Genomic DNA, 25,472 nt, shown 5'->3' on the forward strand with positions numbered 1-25,472 from the left:
TTTAACCCTTCTCAGGTCTCTGTTTTCTCCTCTGTAATACAGGTATCTTAAAGCTCACTACATACAGACAGGAGAACCAGCTCAGTAATTAAGAGCCCTAAGGGGCTCTGAGGTCAGAAATACTGGGGTTTTCAATCCCAGCTCTTCCAAATTCAAATTTTGTTGCCTCGGGCAAGTTACTTAACTTCCTCAGCTTTAGTTTCCTCATCTGTACAACAGAGTGAATGATAGTCTCAACTATTATGGTTTTTAAAAGGAGCAAATGGGTTGGGGGCAGTGGCTCACGCCTGTAATCCCAGCACTTTGGGAGGATGAGGCAGGTGGATCACGAGGTCAAGAGATTGAGACCATTTCCTGGCCAACATGGTGAAACCCCACCTCTACTAAAAGTACAAAAATTAGCTGGGCATGGGGGTGTGCGCCTATAGTCCCAGCTACTCGAGAGGCTGAGGCAGGAGAATAGCTTGAACCCGGGAAGCGGAGGTTGCAGTGAGTCAATATCATGCCACTGCACTCCAGCCTGGCGACAGCGTGAGACTCTAAGGAAAAAAAAAAAAAAAAAAAAAAAAAAGGAGTAAATGAACAAATGCAGTAAAGTCATCTGCCTAGAGGCTAGCATATAGTAGGTGCTCAGTAGGTACTGCATCAAGATGTAGAATCATTTGAAGATGTGCATGAGAAAATGTGTTATATAGTGCTTGGCACATCGTAGGCACCCATTATGCTACAGCAGAACACAGATGTGATGGTCTGGCATGTCTTAATCTTTGGTCAACCCTGGATGACTCCTAGAGATTTCCTATTTCCCCTTGTAAGTCCTTAGAAATCATATTTGAACAGTCTATTTTACAACCATGCCTGGACTTGATTTCAAGCTCACTGGTCTGTAGCTTACAGAATTTGTCCATTACCACCCCCAACTTTTCCTGGGCAGAATTCCATCTTCCCATCTCTAGCTCTCAAACCCCCATTTGACCTCCTGGATTTTTTTAGACATCACTAGTTGTGGCTCAGTCTTCTCTTTGCCAGGACTCTCTTCCTGGGGCCTGTTTGTCTCAGAGCTCTTTCCCGTCTCTTTCAGCCTCAGTTCATTCTCACAATGAGCAGGAGTACTATAAAAAAGTTGGGCTTTGAGAAAGGCCCAAAGCAGGTGGACAAGAGCCATTTTGTCTAGTTAGGTGTTTACATCTCCCTTGTGGAGGTGAGGCCCAAGAGGCCCACAGTCTGCCTGCCGGTTTACAGTTAGTGGTGGGGCAGTTTCAAGAACTATTGTACCCTGCTCAATTCAGATGGCACGAAGAGATCTAGTAGTAAGTGGAGTAGGTGCTCTGAAAAATATTGGTCATCATCTACTTTGAAGGACTTTTTTTGAACTGTTGCCCAAATTAGAATTAGCCACAGTTTAAAATAAACCTAGATTATTTTAAAAGTTGATTTCAGGCTTGCTGAACAATTCAGGACCCTCCTTTCCCTTTCTTCCTAGACTCCGTTTTTCTGGGGGCAGTGGGGATGGGGTTGAGGGACAACTCCAGGCTGTCCCTTTTCTAACAACTGCCTAGGTATTTAGAACATCCAGAGGAAGTTGCTAGGCTTTTCCCCATTGTCAGAAGAGGAATGTGTTTCTCCATTAGAGCAGGGTTTTGCCTTCCATATTGCCATGTAACAGGCTTGTTTTCTTTTGGATTTGCCAGTCAGGAAATGGAGGTGGGAAAGTGTTCATTACAGACAAAGCCTGGTCTCTGGAATACCTGCTTTGGGCCAGACACTAAATACTTTCCATATATAAAACAACCTCAGCAGTGGATAAAACAGGCTCAGAGAGATTAGGTTAACTCGCCTGAGGTCACACACCCAGGAAAGGGTAGAACCTCAGTTTTCAGAACTGAGGCCCCTCTTGCTTTGCCATGCATCAGGCAGTATGATCACAGAGTCCCTCAGCCATGTGCTTCTGTGGCACCATCCCTTTTGCCTGCCTCCTGATTAGGCCTTCTTTGTTGGCCATTATACCATCCAGTACTGCCGTGCATTCTGTGACTGCAGGACCCTTGAGCTGTTAGATGAATATTTCCTGCTTAGTTTAAAAGCCCACCACGTCTTCAGTTTCAGCCTTACCAGGCAACATGGCCTCAAGATACCAACCAGATAATTCCTGGAGTTTTCTTAGAAATTGCCACTTTAGAGAGAACTCAGTTCAGCCTTTCACCTTTGTCTTATAGATGGACAGCTGAGGCCCAGAGAGTAGAAAAGACATATGTATCTATGCCATGTGGAATCAGAATATATAGGATTTCATGAACCCAGTATCATGAAGCAGTGGAACGTTTGTGTTCAGCCAACATGGATGGATGGAATTAGTTTGGCTGCCAGGATTCAGCAGGTCCCAGAGGCTGGCCATACCCTCCCTTGCTGCTCCAGGGGGCACTCTGAGTGTGGGGGGTAATTCTTAGAGTCCTAGGACCTTAGTCCCATAAGGAACCCCAGAGTTCACCTCGTCTAGCCTCCTGTACATGACAAGAAGCTTTCTTTAGTCTCCCTGCCATGCAATCACTCAGCCTCCAGTAACATTCCCCTAGAGACAAGATGCTCACTCACTTCCTTCCAGTGCAGCCTGTCCCACTATTGGACAGCTCTGACTGTAGGAAAATGTTTTTGTGCAGGGAACATTATTGGATCCTTCCTCTGTTCCGAGCCCTATGCTAGGCACAGAGACATCAAATTGTTAAGCCCCCTTTGTGACCTTAAAGAAGTCACCGACTCATCAGCAGAATGTGAGGTGATGCAGGGTGAGCCTTACTTTGGTCCTGAGCTCTCAGGATGTTGGGGAAGGATACAAAAGAGAGCTCCTTACATGGCTGGGGTAAGAGAGTTGTGGATGGCTGGAGGAGGCCCCAAGTTAAGGGACTATCTCAGGCAACAGGAGAGCCTAAACAAAGGTTTGGAGTTGTAGGAGAGGCTGGCTTATTCAAGGAACTGAGAGTAGTTCTGGTTGGACGGCACAGTGAAGGGCTGGGTAGCAGGAGGAGATGAGGTTGCAGATACAGATGAAAGCAAGCAGAACTACCCCAGACCCTCCTGCAGGTGGTTCATGGGGGCACTTCCCCATTGGAGTGGCCTGGGGTGCAGTCCTTCAACTCCCGAGTTGCTGTTTTCCTCTGAGCCAGGTGAATCAATCAACAGCCATGTAGCAAAGATGAATCCCATATGGTCCCTACTCTGGAAGGGCTCATGGCCTGAAGGGAGTATCAGCTGAGGTCAGGGTCATGGTTTGATTTGTTGGACAGACGTCCACCATGTGATCAAACTTCGCCTCCTCATAACTCCTGCCCTCGGGCACTCACTGTGCCCACAGTGGTCCCTCAGGAACCTGGGAGCAGCTCTTGTGCTGCCTACCCCACTTGTTCCCACCACAACTCCTTAGCCCCCCAACCCAGCCAACTCTGGTCCATTTTACATGCATTGAGCACATGTGTGGGCCTTCAGTGCTTCTCTGACAGGGCGTTCTGCACCTATCCCACCATTTGGATACTCTCTGGGCACAGATAGTTGGGCAGGAGGAAAGTAGAAGCAGCACAGATGAAGAAGCAGTCCAGTCTTCCCTGGCCACCAGAGGATAAGCTCAGAGCTCCTAGAGGTGACACCCTATTCCCCTTCCACCGCACCCTCACGATTGTGGAGCTTTTCACAGACCCCCAAGGAATGTCTGAGAAAATCAGAGACTAGTTGAGGGTCACACAGAGTGAGCATTAGGCAAGAAGCTCTGAAAAGTACAGTTCACTGAGGAGGGGCAGGGCAGTGGAAAGGGCTGTCTTTGGAGTCTGACGACTCTGAACTTGGGCATTCACCACCTGTGTGACTTCTGGCAAGTTATTTTACTGCTCTGAGTCTTTACAGAGATAATAAGGTCCATTTTGTGGGACCATCATGAGGATTAACTTCTTTCACTAAACACACGTTTAGTGAGTGTTCTGTATGAAGGACATTGTGCTGGGTGCTGGAGATATAGCAGCGAACAAGACTACTCATCCCCTTGGTGTTTATGTTCTAGTCAGGGAGATATTAAACAATCACCTGACGGTGGGCTGAAAAATGCTACAGAGAGAAAAAAGAGAGATACATTTGATATAAGACACTTAACAAAGAAGACATTTGTAGGTTTCAGCCACCTTTCCTTCTCAAATATGTCATTTGAAATGGGCATCTGCACTTCCTCAAAGTCAGGGATAACCTTGACCCCCAAGACTGGGGACCCGGGCCTGCTTGTTTTACCTCTTTCTTCCTGGGTGGGCTTCTCCCGCTTAGAGCGGGGGCTCTCTCAGATCCATTTCAGCTCTGCTGCTCTGTGGTTCACATTCCCCGAGGGTGTGGCCCCACTGTGGAGGCATCTTTGTGAGCCGCTGGGATCTCACCTAATCCAGGATTCATGCTAGAATTTTTTTCTCTTGCCTCTGCCCAACAAAGTCTGCTCCTGCCCTCACTCGAAGAAGGCACTCAGAAAATGGAGAAAGAGAGGACCTGAAGAACCCCGGCCTCGCTACTCCCCCACCTCCCCAAGATGTCACCCATCCATCAGAGCCCCAGTCAGAGATCACCACTTTCCCGAAACCTTCTAGGATCCCTTAACCAGCAGTGATCTCCCCCTCCCCAAATTCATGCAGATCATCACGTTGCACCCTTTGTACACAGTGAGCCTGTGGTTTGTGCCACTTGCCTTCACCTTATGAGAACTACCCCACCCTAGGGTCTCATACCCAACAAGCTCCTCTCATCCTCTAAGCCCCAACACAGAAGTTTGTGACCATCCTTCTGAAGATTTCCTAGTTTCCTCCAGAGGCAGCACCCCCTCCTTTGCTTCTGCCCCAGTTTTTTTCCTAATGCTGCTTAGCCACATGGATGGTGGCAGTCTGCTGTCTGTCTCTTTCCACTGATCGACTGTGAAGCACCCACTTCCACCTAGCCCAGGGCTGGCACTCAGCGGTACTTAGTAGATTCACACCAAAGGAATGAAACCAGATTTGTCTGTGTTTCACTGGAAGCCTAATGGGGCTAAGAAACAGAAGCACAGCTACGGCAGCAGGTGAGAGCAGCTGATGACTTCTGAGAGGGTCTGAGAAGGTCCACAGAGGGGGATCCTCCTACCCAGCTCTGGAGGCATCTTCCCTAGTCTCTTTCCAAGGCCTTTGTTTAACTCCTTCATTGTTAATGTAGCTGTTCCCATGCCCAGGTCCTTCTCAACAGTAAAATCATCTCTATTCTGCCAAATCTAGTACTCCCTGTGCCACAGCAGATGTTCTGTATGCATTTAAGAATTTTGACTTGATTTACTTTGCATTTTTGAAGAGAATAGGATGGTACTTATTGCAGAGAAACTTCCTATTTACTTACAGAAGTAAAAGGATTTAATCCTTTTTTCTAAAAAAAAAAACATATATATATATATAATATTAACCTTTCTATTTCAGCTGAAATCGGAAATATTTAGTGTCCAAACACATATATGTTTGAAAAAATAGGTGATTTCTCAACCCAGAAGTCACACAAACATAAACATTTGTGTTAATCAGAAAGAACAGCATTAGTCCAGTTTATGATACAACAAGAATAGAAAATCATGTAATTTCATATATTTGTTGCCCCAGCAAACACTTACAAAGACCCTAACTGTGTGTCATGCTTTCCATTTTAGGGAAAAAGCCAGTAGGGCTTACAGAGGCAAAGTAAATAACAGAACCAGGATCTTTACCAGGTTTTTCTGACACTAAATCTATTGCTTATCCGTTAAATCAGAGTTATTTGTATGCTCTATAATAGTGCTTCACATGTTAAATCTGAACTTCCCCAGAACAGGAACATACTTTGTCTCTGGGTCCCCAGTGCCTCTTACAGAGCGGAGATCTTGATATGCAGTCAGGGGTTGTGAGATGAATGGGTTCATGAATGATTGAATGAAAAGACAAGTACTACCTTTCATACTTTTAAAAAGCTTCCTTTACCCAGCTGAGAGGTTTCTTTCCATGGAAGAGATATTTTCCCCCAAATAAACCTCAAGTGTGTGTCAATATCGGAATGCAAATGGATCAAAGCCCTTTTTTTAAAAAAATTCCTACTCTTCCCACAAAGTGAAAAAAGTTCTTTTGTTACCTAAAATATCTGCGCCAGATTGTACAATGCTGTCTCTTAACGCAAGTGCTTATTATTGTGGCTAATTTGGTCACATGTGTTTGAGGGAGAACAATGCCTCAGAAATTTTTTAAAAGCAAAACAGCAATCTGAAGCATTTGTTGTAATGAGATGTAAATTGCCAACATCAGTAGTGGAGCCGACTAAAATTTGCAATGAAGTGATTTTCCCCCCTCTTAAATTAAAAGCACTAGGGGCCCTCCCTGCTCTCCCCGAAGAAGACACATGCTTTTTTGTTCCTCTTCTTTCCGATCCTGTAATGCTAAACATTGCGCTCTATTGATTGATTCATTCCTTCATTCATCTGCCATTTTGCCCACTTCTGTCTGTTTTGTGCCTCAGTGCTAGGCTCTTCCAGAGGCATCAGCAGCCTGCATGGTGGCTTTTGGTAACCCCCATTTTGCAGGCAGGAAAGCTGAGTTGCAGAGAGGGTAAGATGACCTGACTTTAAAGTCATGAGCTGGGATTCACACCCAGGTCTCCTGAAAAGTCCCTTTTAAGATGTACCTTTGGCTGGCTTTTCAAGCTGACCTTCTGTAGACAATATTCTGGAAGGAGGAAGCTGTTGCAGAGAGCTTTTGCCAGGTGTTAAGCAAATGGTGCTGACTGAGAAGTGTAGAAAATAGTTTTTCTTGAGAGCCAAGATCTCAGTATAGTAGCTTCTGTATTTGACAGAAGTTTATCAGTCCCGTAGGAGACCATCGTGAGCCTTGAGGGGACCATCGTGAGCCTTGAGGAGAGTGGGTGGGCTGTGGAGTACAAGGACCTGCTCTGTGCTGGGCCTGTGCTAAGCACTAGGGGCAAAAGCAGAACAGCAGGGCCTCTGTTTCACAGAACCTATGGTTTAGTAGAGACGAACTTAAGTGCACAAGTGTGACTTGTGTGGGAGTGGGTGGAGAGGGAGTGAATGACTATTTACCAAGAACCCACTCTGTACCAGACTCTGAAATCATTGTTCCATATAAATATACAAATATATATATACACACACATATAATATATATATAGTTGTCTGATTTAATCCTCAGTCTTGCCAAGTCACTGTTATCTTTCCTTCTTTCAGGTGAGACAACAAGATCAGAGAGGTTAAGCAATTATTTATGTGTACATTATCTCTTGAGGATAGAATGTGAATCAAGCACTGTGCCAGGTGAGCCCTGGTCTCTGACATAAAAAGACACAGTCCTTGGCTGCCCTCAAGCCTCCTCTCTGACATAAAAAGACAGTATTTTTGGCTGCCCCCTCCTCCTTTTGTAGGAGAGACAGACATAGAGATGAATGAGCACATCTGATTACTATGGTAGAGTGGGGGCAGAGGGGTGGGGAGAGTCCAAAGGAAGGTGGAGCTCTACTACCCAAGGAAGATCACAAGTCAGCTAAGCAGTAAGTGGCAAACCCTGTACTTAAACCCAGTATTTGGAGCTCTGTCTCCAAATCCCAAGCCAAGGGCCAGAGAGAATTATTTACTAGTCTTTGAGGGGATAGGGCAGCCTCATTGAAGAGATGGCATTTGAGTCAGGCCTTGCATCACTGGTGGAGTTTGTGTAGGTGGACATCTGTAGGGGCAGAATGTTCTGGACAAAAGGAATGGCACAAGCAAAGACTAGGAGGCAGGAAAGAATGGTGTATGTGTGGAGAGGGTTAGGTCAGCCACTTTGCCTGGAATGGAGTCTGACTGTGGGAGGGATCCAACAGGATGGAGCCAGAGAGGTGACTCTCTCAACCCCTGCTCCCTCTGATGTCCCTTAGCTGTCCCTCTGTAGACAGTGTGATAGCAGAGCCCTTTGTCTGGAACTGTGCCATCTGAATTGTCCATTCTAACTAGATGCTTCTGATTTCTACTTAACAGCCCTGATTTCTACTTCTCAGACTCCAAGAAAGGTTACAGACATTCAGAACAGCTTCCCACCTGCCCATGCCTCTACCCTCAAGCACCTCTGCTCAGCAGCAGGACTTTACTTCAGAATCTTTGTCCCAGCCCATTAAAGTCCCTCTCTTCCTCCCCTCTCATGTCATGAAGAATTTACTAAGAGCCTGTCATGTACCAACACTTCCCTAGGCTCCAAGATGCTAAAGGGAGTAAAGCTTTGCTATTGAAGAGCTTTATAGTCTAATGTTGAAAACCGACAGGCAGACGATTGCAAACATAATTTGCTAAAAGTAGTCACAATGTAGATACCCCCCTACCTGGGAGTGATGACATTCAAGCCTCACAAAGGAGACACCTGATCTATGTCCTAAAGTCTAACTGGGCGCTTGGCAGACAGATGAGGTAGTGTTCCAGGCCAAGACAACAGCACAGACGCCTGGAACAACATAATATTTGGGGTACCTGAGCAGAGGTGAATATTGGTGGGGGAGGTGAGAAATGACCCTAGAGGTAGAGAGGAGGCTGGTTGTTCTGGGCCTTATGGAGGCCAGGATGTGGGACTTAATTTTCAGGGTAGTGGGCAGCCTAAGCAAGGAAAGACAGGGTCATGTGGAAGATCCCTTTGATGGCCTTTATAGAGATGGATGGGAGAGAATCAACTGAAGTCACGGCTATACTGGATTCATTCTGTCGTCCAGCCTCTCATGGAAGGAAAAGGAGGCTTTAGAGGAAGGGCACGTTGTTGCTAAAGATGACTGTGAGTGCGTGGCTTTCATGGACCTCCTCTTTTCAGCCTATTATTTTTTTTCTGTTGGCTGAAGGTCAGACCTGGAAGAGATTTCACACACCAACTCAGCCATGTGCTTTAAGGGAAATTTAAGTAATTACCTCTTCTCAGATCTGAGAGAAGATCAAATGTTCCACTTGAATTTGTTTGTGTCTCAAAAATTTAACCTGTGATCCCACACAGAGAGAAGAAACTTTGGTATTTGCTTCTGAAACTTTAGAATTACTCATTCATTGTTGTCATTGTTTTATTTACTTAGCAAACATTTAGGGAGTGCCTACTCAGCGCTAGGTGCTGGGGACAAAGGAAAGAATAAGACCTAGGCCCAGCCCTTGAATAGGTCCTGCACATCTTATTGGGAGGTGCTGTCAGAACGATTACGATGCTATTGGTCCTTTGCTCTGCCAACTTCTGTATCTGTAATTTACTCACCTGTGGTCACACAATTAAAATATAGCATAGCCAGGAATGGGACCTGAAATCTCTACCAGAAGGAGTCAAGCTCTTTTATTTGCACTGTTCTGCTCCCCAGTCATCTTGCATTCAGCTTTGTGCAAGTTTCATTCTTAAATCTTAGGGTACTACAGAGATTTCATCTTTCAGTTAGCAGCTGCCAGCAATTCAGGATTGATATTCTCTCCTGGGAAGCTGTATCATGAGGAATTTTAGTAACAAATTCACCAGGACCTTCACTGCCACCAACCAAAGTCTAGGATGTGTCAACTGAACCCAGAGTTGCAAGCAGATTGTTACAAAGGGCTTTAATATATAAAGAGCTTTGTACCCAGTTTTCCACATGGCTAGGATAAGAGAAGGCTGGTCTGTGAGTTCATCTGTTACCTAAGTTAACCTGCACGGCCAGAGGGAGCTGCTGTGGCAGCAGCCAAATCTCTGATCTCAGTCAACTCCTGAAATGTTTGCATGGGGAGAATTTCCAGCATGTTAAATTATGTTGGCCTTTGAAGTTGTTCTCCCACAAAAGTTAATCAAGTCATTTGGCCTTATTTACCCATTTTCATCCTGTTTCTCTGCCCTTTAGTAATCAACACACAATAGGTGATTTTTAAAAACAGTCCATTTTTAAAAGCTAATGGAGAAAAAATAACCCCTTTAGAAACTATCACCATTTATCTAGCTTCCTTTCGCTGTTTAAACTGCATGTAATTTGTGTTGATTGCATTAAAATAAAAATCAGAGTAGCTGCTGGATCAGGCAATCAGGGGCTTAATGTGTATTGTGTTTTAATTTCTTGGTTCAAATGCTCCTGTCTAGATACTAGGTCTTGGGGAGGGGGAGGCCTTCACATTTTTGCCCACACTTTCCTAAGCTCCCTTCTTCTGTTACGGCCTTCTCCACTGTAAGATACTGAGGTGAGGATTTTGGCAAAGACACGATTTGCATATTCCAGTAATTGCCACCCCTTCTTCTCCAACCCAGCCTTAACAGAACCTCTTTCCTGTGCAGGAAGTTGAATCCCTGCCTTTCCATTTAGACAATGACAGCCTGGAAGAGTGCTTCTCATTCAAACTTGATTAGAGTCTAGTCCACTCTTGTCTTCCAGTTTTCCACCTTTTCCCTTGTGACATTCATGCTTCATATTATTTTCAAGTCTGGGTTTAAGTGTAGTTCAATGGACAAAAATAAGCTAGGATATTTTTGTGCCACTGTGTGCTGATAGATGCCTAGTTAAAAATATTTGCCTTTTATTTTCCTTGGAGTTCTAGACAGATTTCTTTTCTTAACTGCCTAGGTCCCGCCATTGATCTGGAAAAAGTAAAGTCAGAATGTCTCGAGCCCGAGCCGGAGTTACGGAGCACTTTCAGTGAGGAAGCAAATACGTCGTCCTATTACCCCGCTCCTGCGCCTGTCATGGACAAGTATATCCTAGACAATGGCAAGGTAGTGTTTTAAGCTCAATATCCATTCCCTGCAAGTGTTTGTTAGTCAGAGTAAAGGTGGAGAGTATGGTGGGAGCTTTCCAAATCACAGCTTGACTGGTTGGCCTCCTGGCCTAGCCCTGAATGACTGTTTCTGGAATTTGTATATTATAAGTAGCATAGCTTTGCTGGGGTGTTTTCTCTTCCTTCTTCCTTTTTTCTTTCTTTCTTTTTTTTTTAAAAATACTGAGCCAAAGCAACTATAAAAGTAAATTGACATTTTAAAATAGCTTACTAGTGAGAAAGATATTTCTTAATTCCCATGAGAGTTTGATGAAACTTGTCCCACCTTCCTATGAAACCAGATGCCTAAAATTTATAAGGTGAGCTGGAAATGAAGTATCTGATTTACAGATAACAACTCAATTTGTATTCATTCACCACTTAGAAAGTATCTGTATGTTCTAAACCCTGTGCTAGATAACAGGAATACAGGGATGAATAAGACATACTCCCTTATCCCTAAGCCTCCTTCAAGCTGTGTATGCAGCAGTGGTTAGCCCACAGTCCTAGGACCACAGAGAACTCCTCGGAGTTATTTATATGACCTTGAAAACAAATCCTGAACAAAAACTTAAGCACTATTAGTAATGGAATCGCTTTTGAAAAATCTTAAAGCCACATGATGATATATACCAACAGGGCAGGGGAGGAAACTTTTCTGAAATTCTTCTAACATTCAGTCGAACTGATCTTTAAAGAAGTATATCAGAGCCCTTTGTGTAGGCACTGGTGAAATTCAGCTTTAGTGTTTTGTTCTCTGCCACTGTGGCATGCATTACAGACATCGCCTCTCATGCTCCTTAACGCGTCATGTGTTGGTTCATTTTTCTTGCCTCATGCTTCAAAAGGTCTCTGTTTATTTAGTATCATTCTCTGGTAGGTTGATGAGAAAGAAAAATTTATTTTATTTGGGTTTGTCCAGATATGTCTCTGCAACTGGCCAACCTGAGCCAAAGCAAATATTGTCAAGCTGAGGAAATGAAACGTATTAGTTTTCAGGGCTCTCTTGGATGTGCTGTCATTCCCTGCATCTCCCACTGCGCGCTTCCTCCCCTGCAGAGGTTCATTCTGCCTTGCCTTGCTCCCTTCAACAGGCTTGAAACATCAGCTTTGCAGAGGAGAGGTGGCATGACAGGTTGGAAGTCGGCAGCCTGGAGCCAGAGTTCTTAGTATAGCTCTACATCTATCCTACCTGTGTGACTTTGCAAAGGTCCTTCACTTCTCTGGGTCTCAGCATCCTTATCTGTGAAAGATGGGATCGGATTGATGCTCTCCAAAGGCCTTTCTGATTCAATCTGTGTATCTAAGTTGGGTGAACCTTCCCCAATCAAAGATAAAAGTTAGGACTATACTATGTTTGTTGATTTCTTTTTAGTCATGAACACATTGTGGAGTGACTAGAGAGTTTTTCTTAAAGTAGCTTCCAAGAGAAATCTATTTCTCCCTTGCCTTGAAGGCTGATGGATAGTTTCAGAGCAGTATAGGGGGCCTCTTTTGCAAAGATAGCATTCTTCCCCCAGAAAACGAGTCTCTCAAACCTCATTTAATATTTTAACACATGAGTTGAACAGCAAATCTTGAAAATGCCTATTTTGTTTTTTCATTGGTTTTTGCCAGCGTGTTGCTATAAGACTAACCTGGTTTTCGTTTGCACCTAATTGGTAGTCAGGCAAAGAGAGTTTTAAACGCACAGGAAAGGAAGTGGACACACTGGAAATGATGGCAGCTTCCCAGAAAAGCATCTCCCACATCCCCCAAGTACCCCTCATTGTTCTTGGCTCTGCTGTCTTCTCTAACCCTTCCTTCTGTCTGCACGATCAGAGGCCTTAATCTCTGCAAGGCTTAGAGCACTGGAATGGGATACATTTCCTAGTAGGAAGTGATTTTTGTCCTATAAAACTTTTCACATAAATATATGCTGATCAAGTTCCCTCCTACCAGATGCCATATTTTTAATAACCTCCTTTGATACATAACACTAAAACTTTGGTCGAATAGTATACTGTGGTTTACATGAATCAGGCTTGCCACACAAATTTCTGATTTGGGTAAAGTGCATTGTGTTTCTTTGTCTAAAATGTTTTATTTCAAAAACTCATTGAATCATAAAGCTGCAAAGACCATTACATTTTAAATAACCTAATTTATATGTAGTATGGATAGGGAAACATATCCAGAGAAGGGACTCCTCTACAATTAAATAACAGGTTAGAGGCAGGCAGGAACTGAAAGCCAGACCTCCTGGTTCCCAGGCCAGTGTTCTCACCAGTCTGTTCTACTACATCCCTGAAAGCTGACCATTGCTCCAGGTGACCTTGAGCCTTGCTAACCTCAGGGGCCCTTGTCTTAGATGCCCCAGTATATACCTGTGATTGGTCGTAGTGAAGTCCGTTTCTTTCTGTGCTCTAAAGTTGGCTTTGTACTTGAGTGAATGTCAGAAAATATTTTCATCTCCAAGGAACAGCAGCTCATCAGAAGTGAAAAACAGTTCCATAAAGACATTAAATATGCCCATGATTTTTTTACTGTTTTGTGTACAGACTAGCCCATATCACTTTGTAGAGGACAGAAGAGGCAAAGCCTTGACCCTCCCCACTGACATGTACTGTGAAGGACTGAATCAGGTGGCAAAGGCTCTAAGTGGGCTAGAAATTCAGAAAGGATAGAAGTCAGCCCTGCAGTAACTAAGGAGTGTTTCCTGAATTTTAGACTGGGGCTTGAAAGATTAGCAGGCTTAAGAAAACGTAGGGAAAACATTCATTCCTGGGCAAGAGAATGGCAGGAGCAGAAACCTGGGGAGGGGAAAGGGGGTAAAGGATGTAACAGTTGCTGTCCTCCTGACGCTTTACATATCTTTTCTCATTTCACCCTCTCAGCAACTCTGAGGTAGCAATGATCTGCTGACTGTATAGATGAGAAAAGTAAGGCTCAGAAAAGTAAAGTGGCCCAAGTTAACCAGCAAGCAGGTAGAAGAGCTGAGATTTACACCCAGGCTGGCCACTCCAGCACCCATCCTCTTGATGTTACAGCACACTAGAAGTAGCAGGAAATGAACAAGTTCAGGAATTTTGTAGTATAGATGGACTATATAGATGAATATAGTAGGGGAATGAAGTAGTAGTAAACAGAATGGATTCTAATGGGCCTTCAAAGCCAGACTAAGGAAGTTGGATTAAATATGATAGGAAACAGGGAGCCATTCAAAATTCCAGAGGATTTACATAAAAACACAATTGAAAGACCACAGAAGTCATCTAGTCAAACAAGGAAGGAGATGTTTTAGGGAACTTGATCTGTCGTGATTATAGGATGGGCAGGTTGAAGAGGGGAAGGACTGGAGGCAAAGGCCAATCCGTGGCTGTTTTCCTGGTTTCCCTGTCTGCAGTGGTGAACTGCACTGGAAGTTGGTGTGGGAAATAGCCAGGCAGATACAGATAAAACTCAAAAGGAAAACTAACTGAACATTGATGTGTTAGGTCTGCTGTCTTTGATCTATATCAGCACCACCTTGGTGGCAGCAAGGAAGACGGAGAGCAGAGGCTTCAGGATTTGGGTTTGAATCTTGATTCCAACATTGACTGTGTACCTTAGAAAAAGTTATATAGTCCCTCTGAATCTCTGTTTACGTCTATAAAATGGGAAAATAATTTCTACCTATTTTCATCTCTTAAGGCCTTTATGAAGAATAAATAAATTGAATGTACAATACCTGGTTCATTATAAGTACTCAAAAATACTAGTACCCCTTTTCTCTTGTAGAACTTTGGCTAAAAGGACTTTCATCTCCCTTTCAAGAATAACAAATTAGAAGATCACAGGAAAGCAAGGCCCCAAGGGTCGGGGTGGGGTACGGGGGAAGCAGAGATTTTTGAAAAATCTGAAGTTGGCATCCATCTCTATGATTTTCTGATTCAGAATTTAATGTAATTCAAAGTTCCTTGTTTTTCTCCTGTCTCAGGAAGCTTGTGTGGGTGGCTTCAAGTGTCATCAAGGGATGTGATACAGGGTCCAGCAGGGAGCAGCAGGGAACTTGTCCTCAGCATGCCCAGTCTGGCACACAGACTGCCCACCTGCAGTTCGAACTGCGGAGGAAAGGCCACACTTGACCTTGGTGTCCGTGTTGCCTAGCCAGCAGCCAGGTAGCACATCTCGCTCCAAGGCTGCTTATCTTCCCTGAGCGGATGAACAGCTTTGCAGCACTGAAGTTTACAGCACAGAGAGGCCAGGTGGATGTAGTTATCTGATTGCCTGCAGCAGTCTGATCTTTTGAGCAAAAGGAGGTGAAGTCAGATGTGCAGGTAGATTGTTGACTTACATTCATGGGTGGGTTGTGTTGCTATTTTTTTTTTCTTCTTGATGGTTGGAAAATTTCAGTAATTGGTAAAGGAAGAAGCTTTGCTGGCTGACCTGACTGCCTAACTATGTGTACTCGCCTTCCTTCCCAAGCCAAGCTGCAGTAGTAGAAAGATCTTTAATTGTTTTTTGAACAATTGGTCTTGCTGGTCTACCATTAGTTGGGTATGCATCCAGTCTCTTAGAGCAGGACCTCTCCAGAGATGTCTCTGACCGTGTGATATTGGCAACCTGCAGGCCTTTCTGAAAACAAGGACCTTTGGCAGATCCTTCTCATGCCCCTTAGAAAGTTTAGCTCGTTAGCAGCTGCCGCCCAGTGTCCCGACAGAGGCCATTTCCTCCCTTCACAGACACAGCAGAAGCACAACGTAAATGGCAATGTCAAAGCGAACACTGTTTTTTTAATGATGAATGTTAGTAAATGACTTGTGAGATCTAAATTTTATACTAATTTTTTTTTTTTTAGATTTACTAAAGGTGCAGGAAGGGAGAACAAATGAAAATCTTGTAGCTTATTGCTGGAACATTCTGTGTCTTATTGGCTCTGCACTGAAACTCGTAGGGAGCATAAGACTGTGTTTTGTTCTTTGTGCCGTCGGAATCAAACTGGGTACCTTGTGGTTGTGTTTAAAATCATAGGTGTTTTGAGCCAGGAGGAACTTTGAGATGAAATCCAGCTCTACCACTTCATAGGTAGGGAAATGAAGCTCAGAGGTGGGAAAGGACTGGCACAGCCCTACTCCAGTTGGCAGGGCAGCTGCTCTCCTTACTTGAGCTGGCAGAGGTTTTCACACTTAGCCGTACATTGGAATTATTTAGGCCACACCCAGCCCAAATAAATCAGACTCTCTAGGAGTGGGACCCAGGAACTGGTGATTTTTCTTTTTTCTTTTTTTTTTTTGAGACGGAGTCTCACTCTCTCCCAGGCTGGAGTGCAGTGGCGCATATCTCAGCTCACTGCAACCTCTTCCTCCCAGGTTCAAGTGATTCTCTTGCCTCAGCCTCCCAAACAGCTGGGACTACAGGTGCGTGCCACCACGCCTGGCTAAGTTTTTGTATTTTTAGTAGAGACAAGAGTTTTACCATGTTAGCCAGAATGGTCCCAATCTCCTGACCTCGTGATCCGCCCACCTCGACCTCCCAAAGTGCTGGGATTACAGGTGTGAGCCACGGCAGCCGGCTGGCACTGGTGATTTTTACAGCTCCCTAGGTGACCGCTGTGTGCAGCCAAGGTTGAGAACCACCATGCTAGGAAGGTTTATGTCCCAGAATGCTCACATTAAAGGAAGGTGGAACTTTCCATAGTGTAACACAGAAAGAAGTTACACATGGGTGTCCTGTGATTTGGTCAGGCTCCGAGCAGCCTCGCGATAACCTAAGTATAGTGTAGAATCTCAACTCTGCCACTTACTAGTTGAATGATGTTCAGCAAGTCACCCCACCTTTCTGAACCTGGTGTTTCCATCTGAAAGGAAAATGGTGTTATAATGCCTTCTATGCACAATTGCCATGAAGATTTGAGATAGCAAATATAAAGCACTAGAATAAGGCCTGGCACACTATAGGAATTCAGTTGATGATAGCTATTCTGATTACCCTTAAAGAGAGTTAATTTTGTATTTATGACATGAATCTCTTACAGTTGTGCAGCAATGCTTTTTAAAGGACAAGAGAAGCCTCCCACTGCCCTCCTGTCGGACTAAACAGGTGCTGGTGTTCTTATTCCTCTCAGGTCCATCTGGGAAGCGGGATTTGGGTTGATGAGGAGAAATGGCACCAGCTACAAGTAACCCAAGGAGATTCCAAGTACACGAAGAACTTGGCAGTTATGATTTGGGGAACAGATGTTCTGAAAAACAGAAGCGTCACAGGAGTCGCCACAAAAAAAAAGAAAGATGCAGTCCCTAAACCACCCCTCTCGCCTCACAAACTAAGCATCGTCAGAGGTAGGTCACTGAGTGGAAACACAATGACTCTGTCAAGAATGTGTTAGGCACAATTCAATTCAATGATGACTTATGAAGCCTCTGCATGCCAGACGCTGGGCTGAGCCCGGGGACACCAAGCAGATGTCCCAGAGGAGCTCACATTTACCAGGGCAGATGAGCTGTGGACACAAGTATGATTATATGCCACAAGGAATTAGCATGAGAAAGGGACAGATGGCGTGCTAAAGGAGTTCTCAGGTTGGGAGAATACCCTTAGCTGGAAAATCAGGGAAGAATTCCTGGGGACCGGGGTCACTGAACTGAGCCTTGAAGGATACAGCAGACAAGGAGACACAGATATGTATGGTGAGATATTGCACTTCTGGAGGCAGAAGCATCTTGAACAAAGGCATGGAGATGGGAAGGGAATGCTGCTATGTACCCAGAGCAGGAAAGGTCAAGGCTAGGGGACGCAGTTCTTGGTGGTTCTAGCATTGTGCCTGGAGCAGTTAGTGAGATGAAGACCAGCTGGTAGTCACTACATTCAGCTTCCTTTCTGGTATTTGGGACAGGTTGGAGGGCAGGCAAAGAGACAGGGAGTCATTTGTCTCCCTAAAGATAGGGCTGTATCCTGGACTCTGGAATTTTCTCTTCCTCCCTCCCTTTCCTCTTTTCCTTCTTTCCTTTCCTTTTTTCCTTCCTTCCTTCCTCCTTTTTCCTTCCTTCCTTTCCTCCTTCCTCCTCTACTTTCTCTCCTTCCTCCTCTCTTCTTTGTCCTCTCTGTTTTTGCTTTCCTCCCTCTCTCCCACCCTCTCTCCATCCATCCATTCTTTGCCAGGCCCTCTACTGGGTATTGAGGACACAAAGAGGGATAAGACACAGCCTCCATCTGCAAGGAGTTCATAGTCTCACAGGGAAGATAAACACAAAAACAGCTAGTTACTCTACAGAAAACACAAACTATAGAGACAAACAATGATGTAGAGGGAGCAAGGAGAATACAGTAGTTGCTAATTATTTTAGGCACTTACTGTGTTTCAGGATTTGGGGGTTTTTGTTAAATGGTTCTCTTTTAAAAAACACTTTTATATATGTTAACTCATTATCCTCATAACAACCCTACTGTTGGCTACTATTATAATTCCTGTTTTACAGACAAGGAAACTGAGACACGGAAATGTTAAGTAACTTGACCAGGTTATACAGCTAGTGGCAGGAAAGCCAGGAACCCGAGCCAGCAGGCTGTCTTCAGAATCTGTGCTCCTAACCACTGACCAGTGTCCAGCTCTGCCATGTTTTCATAAAGAAAGTAAGACTCAGTCAGTCAGCACATGTGTTTTCAGCAGACTCTGGGGGCAGACAACAAATACGTCTAGGAACAAGCTCGATAATTTCAGGTACTGTGAGCTTGCTCATATGATGTGTATAGGACAGAGAGGGCTACATTCACTGGGGTAGTTGGAGAAGGTTTGTTTAAGGAGGTGACATTTGGGCTGCAATCTGGATGTGGAAGAAGCATCTTTGTAATGATCTGAAGGGTGGCAAATCAGGCAGAATAAGCAGCAGGTATGAAGGCCGGCGTGCTCCCGGTGTGAAGAAGCCCCATGTGGCTGAGATGCAGAAGAGAGAGTGAGCTCAGGGAGGTGGGAGAGAGCCTGTCTCGTAGGGCTGGGAAGGCCACAGTAAGCAGCTTGGATTTGCTAGAGTAGAAGGGCAGTGGAGGTCTTCCAGTCACGGAGTGACCACAGGAGAGATGAGTTACAAAGCTGGTGCACTGCTCTCGGTGGGAGATGCTGCTGCCATAGACTAAGGGCACAGCAGTGGAGGTGGAGAAATAGGCCCAGGTTTAGGGTGTATTTTGGAGTTCAAGGTGGCAGGACATAGGGTAAGCAACCAGCCTGAGGTAAAAGCTGTAAGGTTTCAGAGCCTAGATTCAAACACACACCCACCGACTCTGGTCTGGGGCTTGTTCTGCTGTAACGTAGCTGCCTGCCTTGCCTGGCTGGCTCTGGATTAATTGATTTAGGCAGCCGCTTATTTTTGGATAATCAGAGGTAACCTTTCATCTGGCTGCTGTCTGAAATGGTAAAGCCTGATTTCGGAGGTCACCCTGAGAAAAAGGCCATCCTGGGGGTGCAGCCCTGCTCTGCCCTGCCTGATAGGTGACTGACCTCTAATTCTGCTATGCTTGTTGGAACGTGACTCAGGAGGTCCTGGGTGCCTTCAGATAACTGCCTGTTCCTGCCATTATTAGTTTGCATAAAATCATCTGCTGTGTGTCTCCCTCAGGGATCTGGGGACTGTGTCTGATTCATCTCTGTGGCCTCATTGCCAAACATAGTGTCTGGCACATAGTAGGCACTCAGTAAATGAAGGTTGAACAGAAGAAACACTGAGACCCACAAGCTGATCCCCTGACCAAATTTGGTGTGATTTCTTGTAAATCACTTTCTCTATACGTTTCGGATTTCTTAGCTGAAAACTAAGCTGAAACTATCTTGCCTCTTAAGATAGTCAGGGCAGCCTAGGATTGTAGCAGTGCAGCAGTGTAGAAGAAAACATCTCAGCCATGTGGCTTGGGCCATTAGCTTCAACCCCAGCTAGGACTCAGCATCATCTGCCAAGTTGTCTGAGTTTTCTTCCCTGATCTACTGCCTCATTTTCCAAGCGTTTTTAAAAATTTTTTACTTTTTCCAAATACGATAGTTCACATCTATCAAAGAGATAGGCCTTGTCTCTTCTTTCACAGAGGAAAGTAAAGGAATTTCCACAGTTTTGAAGCATCACACCTACAGATTAACTATGTCCTCCATTTTCCTGTCTCCTGTCCCAAAAGAGTTCCTTATTTGGGGCTGGTAATTCTCTCCATCTGGGCTCTGGATTTTAATCCACCTGCGTTCCTAAGTACCTTGTTCTTCAGTTATGTTCCTGCTCTACTGTTTCCTTCCCAGCATTGTATAAATATATTTGATCACTCATTTCTTACAAAAGCAAAGAAATCCTCCTTGAAGGGCACTCTGTCACCCAGCTGCTGTCATATCTCCCTTCTTTCACATCCAGGCTCCTGGAAAGACTGGCTACACCCGCTGTCTGTGTTCCCTGTTAATGCCCTTGCCATTTGCCTTCCCCTCCCAGCCTTCTGCTTAATGTGTTTTCACCAAGGTCCCTAGTGACTTCCTCATCACTAAATCCTTGTGGGTTTCTCACACTCTCACTGGCACTGTTTGACACGACCATTCCTCCTTCACTGAGAAACCTGTTCTGCACACTGGGGATTTCTTCCCACCTCTCTGGTTTCTCAGTCTCCTTGATAGGCCCTCTCCTGTGTCCAGCCACCTTCTCTCTAGTCCTACCAAGCATTCCTCAGCTTCTCTCTTCACTTCTTATTGTTCCCATTGCCTTCACGTGCCCTTGGCTCTGGGTTGAAATCCGTACTCCTCATCTGTTACAGATAATCTGCCTTTGGGCCTAGTGATCTGCCTTTGGGACGCCTCTGACCTCATCTTGTACCACACTTCCCATTTGCCACCGTGCTGCAGCACTAGAGGCCTTCCTCCAGGTCCTTTCTGTTCCTACTCGCTTGCTCCTGATCTGCTTGCCCTCCCTCCCTGTCACTGAGAGAGGCCTCCCCAGCCACTCAGCCTAAAGTAGCCTCTCCATTGCTGTCTGTCACATTACGTGCTTTAAGTCTCTGCATAGCATTCCTATTTACTTTTTTTACTTGATAATTTTCTTTCTTCTCCCACTTCCATTAGAATTAAACTTTATCAGCATCTTGTTCAGGGCTAGCCTATAGTAAGCGCTCAATAAATATTTGTTGATTCAATGGATGATGACTCCCAAATGTGTATTTGACTCAATTCACACTTCTGATTTCTTGATCTATGTATCAAAGTGCCCACTGGTTATCTCTTCACAGATGTCCACATGGCATTGGCAAAACTGCACTGCTCACTTCTCTTTCTTTCTTCCTCTCCTCCTCTGTGAAGCCTTCGCCTCTTCTGTGTTCCCTGTCTTGGTGAGTAGTACCACCAGCCAGGCACCCAGGCCTCATCCTTGACTCCTCCACATCCCTCACTACCCATCTGTTTGGCCCCAAATCTCTCTTAAACCACTGCTGATCCACTCCCCCATTTTCTAAGCCATTTTAAAGTGTCTCTCCTTTTTCCAAATATGGAGAGAACCATCTGTATCTCTCCATAGTTACTGCCCTTCTCATAGCCCACACTCATTTCTCCCCTCCATTACTCTGGCAGCTTCCAGACTCCTCTCTCCATTATGTAACCAGAGCAATCTTCAGAAACCAGATATCCCTTGACCACCACCCAGTCACAGCCTGTTCAGAATGTTCATTATTAAAGAGTAAGCTTCTTAACATGCCAGAAAAGCACCTTTGTAATCTGGTTCCTGGCTGAATCTCCAGTATTATTTTTCAGCAGTATTCCCCCTGCACTCTAAGTTATTACCATGGTGAACTGCCGTATTCCCTGAGCAAGCCTTGTTCCCCGTCACCTTGGGGAATTTGCAGATACTTTTCCGGATGCCTGGAACACAGGTTACACTACCTACCTTCCATCTGTGCTGCCTTGCCTGGCTAACTGCTGCTTACCATCCAGATCTGCTTAGGTGAGCCTTCCTTCAGGAAATCATCTCTGACCTTTTAGGGTGGGTCGATGCTTCTGTCATTCATCTCAGAGCACCCAGTTCTCTTACTGTATCTTTGCCTCCTAGGGACCTTGTCTAACCCTTATTGCCTATAAATGCTTGCTATGTACATGAATGAGAAGAAAATTGACTTGCCCAAGGCCATACGTCTTATTAGAGACAGCCAAGCTGAACTGGGTTTTCAGGCTACCTACTGTCGCCAGAGGTTTCTTGTATTACTGAAATATAATGTTGATTTTTTTTTTTTAAACTAGACAGGCAGGTTTGACGTCTGTCTCCTATCCCATGATATAACCACTGTCTTTAGCCTAATTATTTGAGCTATTCCAGATTGCATTTGGCTGGTTCTTCCCATGCAAGCTGTCTGCTGGATTGAGATTGTTTGTATTTATTTTGTCTGATTTTATCACATGTAGTCACATTTGCCATATAAAAAATAGAAAAACCTTTATGCTCACAGAGTTGGTGAGGATTTCTTCTTTTCCTTGATTTTAAAATAATTCCTTACCTGATAGCAGAGGGATAGGGCAAACATTGATGCTGCTTTGGAAAGATAAAAGCAGGAGAACTGAAGCAGAGTCTTGCTCTAATGACAAGCTCCAGAATGATAGTTAAACCTATTAAGGTCAAATGACCTTTTGTGGAGTGTCTGAGTTTTCTAAATGAGCCTCAGCATTGCGTTCTGGTTAATTTTTATAACTTTTTTAATAGGACACATTAGCACTGTTATAAACCTTGTTAATTAAGCAATAATCTCAAATGCTCCCTCGCAGAGGGAGACATTCCCAGCAACTGCAGGTGATTAATATCTGGAGTCTAACGAAAGCCTTTTAATCAACCTGAGAAGCTGTTCGTTCAGTGCTGTTACCCACAGGAAATGAGAATGATTGAAATTCTATGGGGGCTCCTACGAAAGCCTTCTTCCATTTGCACCTTTCTCCTTCTCCCTCTTCCCTGATTAGTGCTAGGGGCTCCAAGGGCCACCACGCCCACTCTCGTGCCTTCTCCTTCTGTCTCTTTTGCCACTTTACCTGCCATTATTACCTTGCAGACAATTAGAGACTTCAAGCTAGGGGAATCTTCTTAGATTCTCTGGTTTGACATGCTACTTTTGTAGATAGTGAAACAGACCCAGAGAAGTTCCCCCTAGAGGTTGCACAGCATCTAGGGTTAGAATCAGATATGAATATCTCAACTTATAAGCAGTTCTCACCACAGTTTGTCTCCCTCATTTGGTTCAGGTTCCAACAAAGTCGCTCTGGGTGTTTGTTTTCTCCTGGCCTAGGGGTACAGAGGGACTGCCTGAGTGTCCCAGTCTGTTGGGGGGGACAATGTGGTTACAGTTTTATTAGATTGTGATTCATGCTTTGACAGAAAAACCCAGACAGGTGTGGGAGCACAGAGTTCTAGGTAGAATGGGGTCTCCTAATTCAGTCTGATACCAGGTTTCAAGAAGGCTGAATCTGGAAGAATGAGTAGAGCTTAGGCAGGTGAAGGGTAAGGACTTAAGCAGAGATGAGCAAAGTGACTGACAGGTGGAATAGGTTGAAAAGGATGATGAATATAGCAGAGGTGGGACTGGAGAGACAGAGCCTCCTACCTTCTTGTCTCTCAGTCCTTACGGAAAGGACTGAGATGAAAGACAAGATGAAGTGAGGATTAGTCAGGCTTGGGAGTAGTCAGGAAGTGACGGGTAGAGGTCAATTAAAAGCTTTTAAAGGCTTCTCTGTGCAAAACCCTTCTCGGTGGAAAGAAAAGGGTGCCTCAGAAAAAGAACGCTTATGGGAGGTGCACCTACAGCATGGATGGCAACAGGAGGCAGACTGGCTGGCTCTGTGCCCAGGGAAGGGCTCAGCGTATGGGGAGGTAGCAGTGGATTCTGCCCTATACCTACTCCCTTTCTCCAGGGCTCGGGCTTCTCATATGTTAGTGGAGAGGTTAGCACAAGTTAGTCATCACGATCCCTTCTAGTGTTGACATTCTGCATCTCTGAGACAATTACCTGTTCTGAGCTGGTTTGCTAATGACAAGATTTTGCTTGTTCTCCATAGCAATTCCTCAAGGTTGGATTGCCATTCTGTTTAGTTGAGAAAAGTCAGGCTCAAAGAGTCCCCAGGGGGTTTGCCCATTATTACACACTCCCATGGTACATTCACCACCCACACCCTAGTCCTCTTCTGTCCACAATATTTGTATTCCCTTAGGTTTCCCTGGAAAAGCATTTCTTCAGTCGTTTCACATATATTTATTTAAGCTTGCCCCTGTGCCAAACACTGTGTTAGGCCCTAGGAATTAATAGTTGTAAATACATAAAATACTCAGAACAACCCCATACAGGTGTAGTATTCTTTACAACTTGAAAAAGGCAACATGTTTATCCCACATGCCTCATGGCAGCATTAAAAAAAAAAATGCTCTGTAGTTTGTTATCCTTACTTATGAGGTGAGGAATCTAGGGCAATGATTTGCACCAGGTCCCCAGGCTAGGCAGTCAGTTGAAATCAGGCTCCAGCCAGACCTTGTCTGGAGCTGGCTTTTTGCTTTATCACAGCAAACGGTGGACTCAGTAAGAGAGTGGCCATACTGAGCCTCATTAGTAATCACAGCAGTGAGACACTACTTCACACCTACCAGGTTGTCAGAACCTTAATAATGTGACAATGTCAAGTACTATTAAAATGGGGCAACCAGTACTACTTGCATACACTGTTGCTAGGAGTGCCAGTCAGCACAATCACTTTGGAAAACAATTTAGCAGGCATCACCTAATAAAGTTGCATATGCACACCTCTTAACATTCAGCAAGTCCACGCCTAGGCTGATACTGGAGAATTTCTTGCATGTATTCCCCAGAGGTGTGTGGCAGGGTGTTTTTAATTGCAAAACCAAGTATCCATGGATGATACAATGGATAAACAAACTGTGACAGAGCCATACAATAGAACACTACTCATCAGTGAAAATGACCTACAACTACATTTTTCATGAGTAAACCTCAAAACTGTAACATTTGAGTAAAAAAAAAAGCAAGTCAGGATGATACATAGAGTGCGCACATTTATAAAAAGATTGAAAATGGAAAGTGAACCATATATTATTTTAGGATATATACATGTGTTAACACTAAAAGAAAAAAAAAAAAGCAAAAGTTCAGGAGAATGGTTATCTCCGGTGGAGAGGAAAGAATTAGGGAGGGGCCTCCAGGTGCTTGGGAGGAACCGATAGTATCCTGCCCCACCGAGAGGTGGGCACGTGGCGCTTCATTATTACTTTTAAAGTGTACATTTACAGTGTATAGCTCCTCTTTTCTAAGTACATGCTATGATGCAAATTTTAAAATATAGCTATGCCAGATACATGAACTGGTATTTGGGATGTATGTTGAGAGGCACATTTTCTTTTACCCTCCTTAAAAGGTTTTTACTCGAATTCACCATTAATCCTTGGCCTTGTTTCTTCTCCCTGTCTAGAGTGTTTGTATGACAGAATAGCACAAGAAACTGTGGATGAAACTGAAATTGCACAGAGACTCTCCAAAGTCAACAAGTACATCTGTGAAAAAATCATGGATATCAATAAATCCTGTAAAAATGAAGAACGAAGGGAAGCAAAATACAATTTGCAATAAACTTTGGATTTTTCATAAAGCTTTTGTGTTTTCCTTGTGTGGCATGTGATTTGCGAGCGATGGTGCCGTCCAAATCAGACCCCACCATGCATGGTGGTGTGTGGGCACGAATCCACCGGGTTCT

At 44.5% G+C, this 25,472-nt stretch overlaps 1 protein-coding gene across 8 annotated transcripts in view; it reads left to right on the forward strand.

Moving 5' to 3' along the window:
• LOC103224854 (AGBL carboxypeptidase 4) overlaps positions 1-25,472 on the forward strand; it is a 1,478,618-nt gene that overhangs the window by 1,252,950 nt on the left and 200,196 nt on the right. For 4 of the 8 annotated variants that reach the window (XM_073007312.1, XM_073007313.1, XM_007978828.3 and 1 more), the window contains 3 exons: positions 10,585-10,733; positions 16,860-17,073; positions 25,191-25,367. The exons of the other annotated variants lie outside the window; for them this stretch is intronic. In XM_073007312.1, coding sequence (XP_072863413.1) covers positions 10,585-10,733; positions 16,860-17,073; positions 25,191-25,348 — 521 coding nt within the window. In that variant the 3' untranslated portion in view covers positions 25,349-25,367. Of the gene's footprint in view, positions 1-10,584; positions 10,734-16,859; positions 17,074-25,190; positions 25,368-25,472 lie in introns of those variants that run through there. 8 annotated transcript variants of the gene reach the window in all.

The sequence above is a fragment of the Chlorocebus sabaeus genome, chromosome 20 (assembly GCF_047675955.1).
Source record: "Chlorocebus sabaeus isolate Y175 chromosome 20, mChlSab1.0.hap1, whole genome shotgun sequence".
Lineage (NCBI taxonomy): Eukaryota > Metazoa > Chordata > Mammalia > Primates > Cercopithecidae > Chlorocebus > Chlorocebus sabaeus.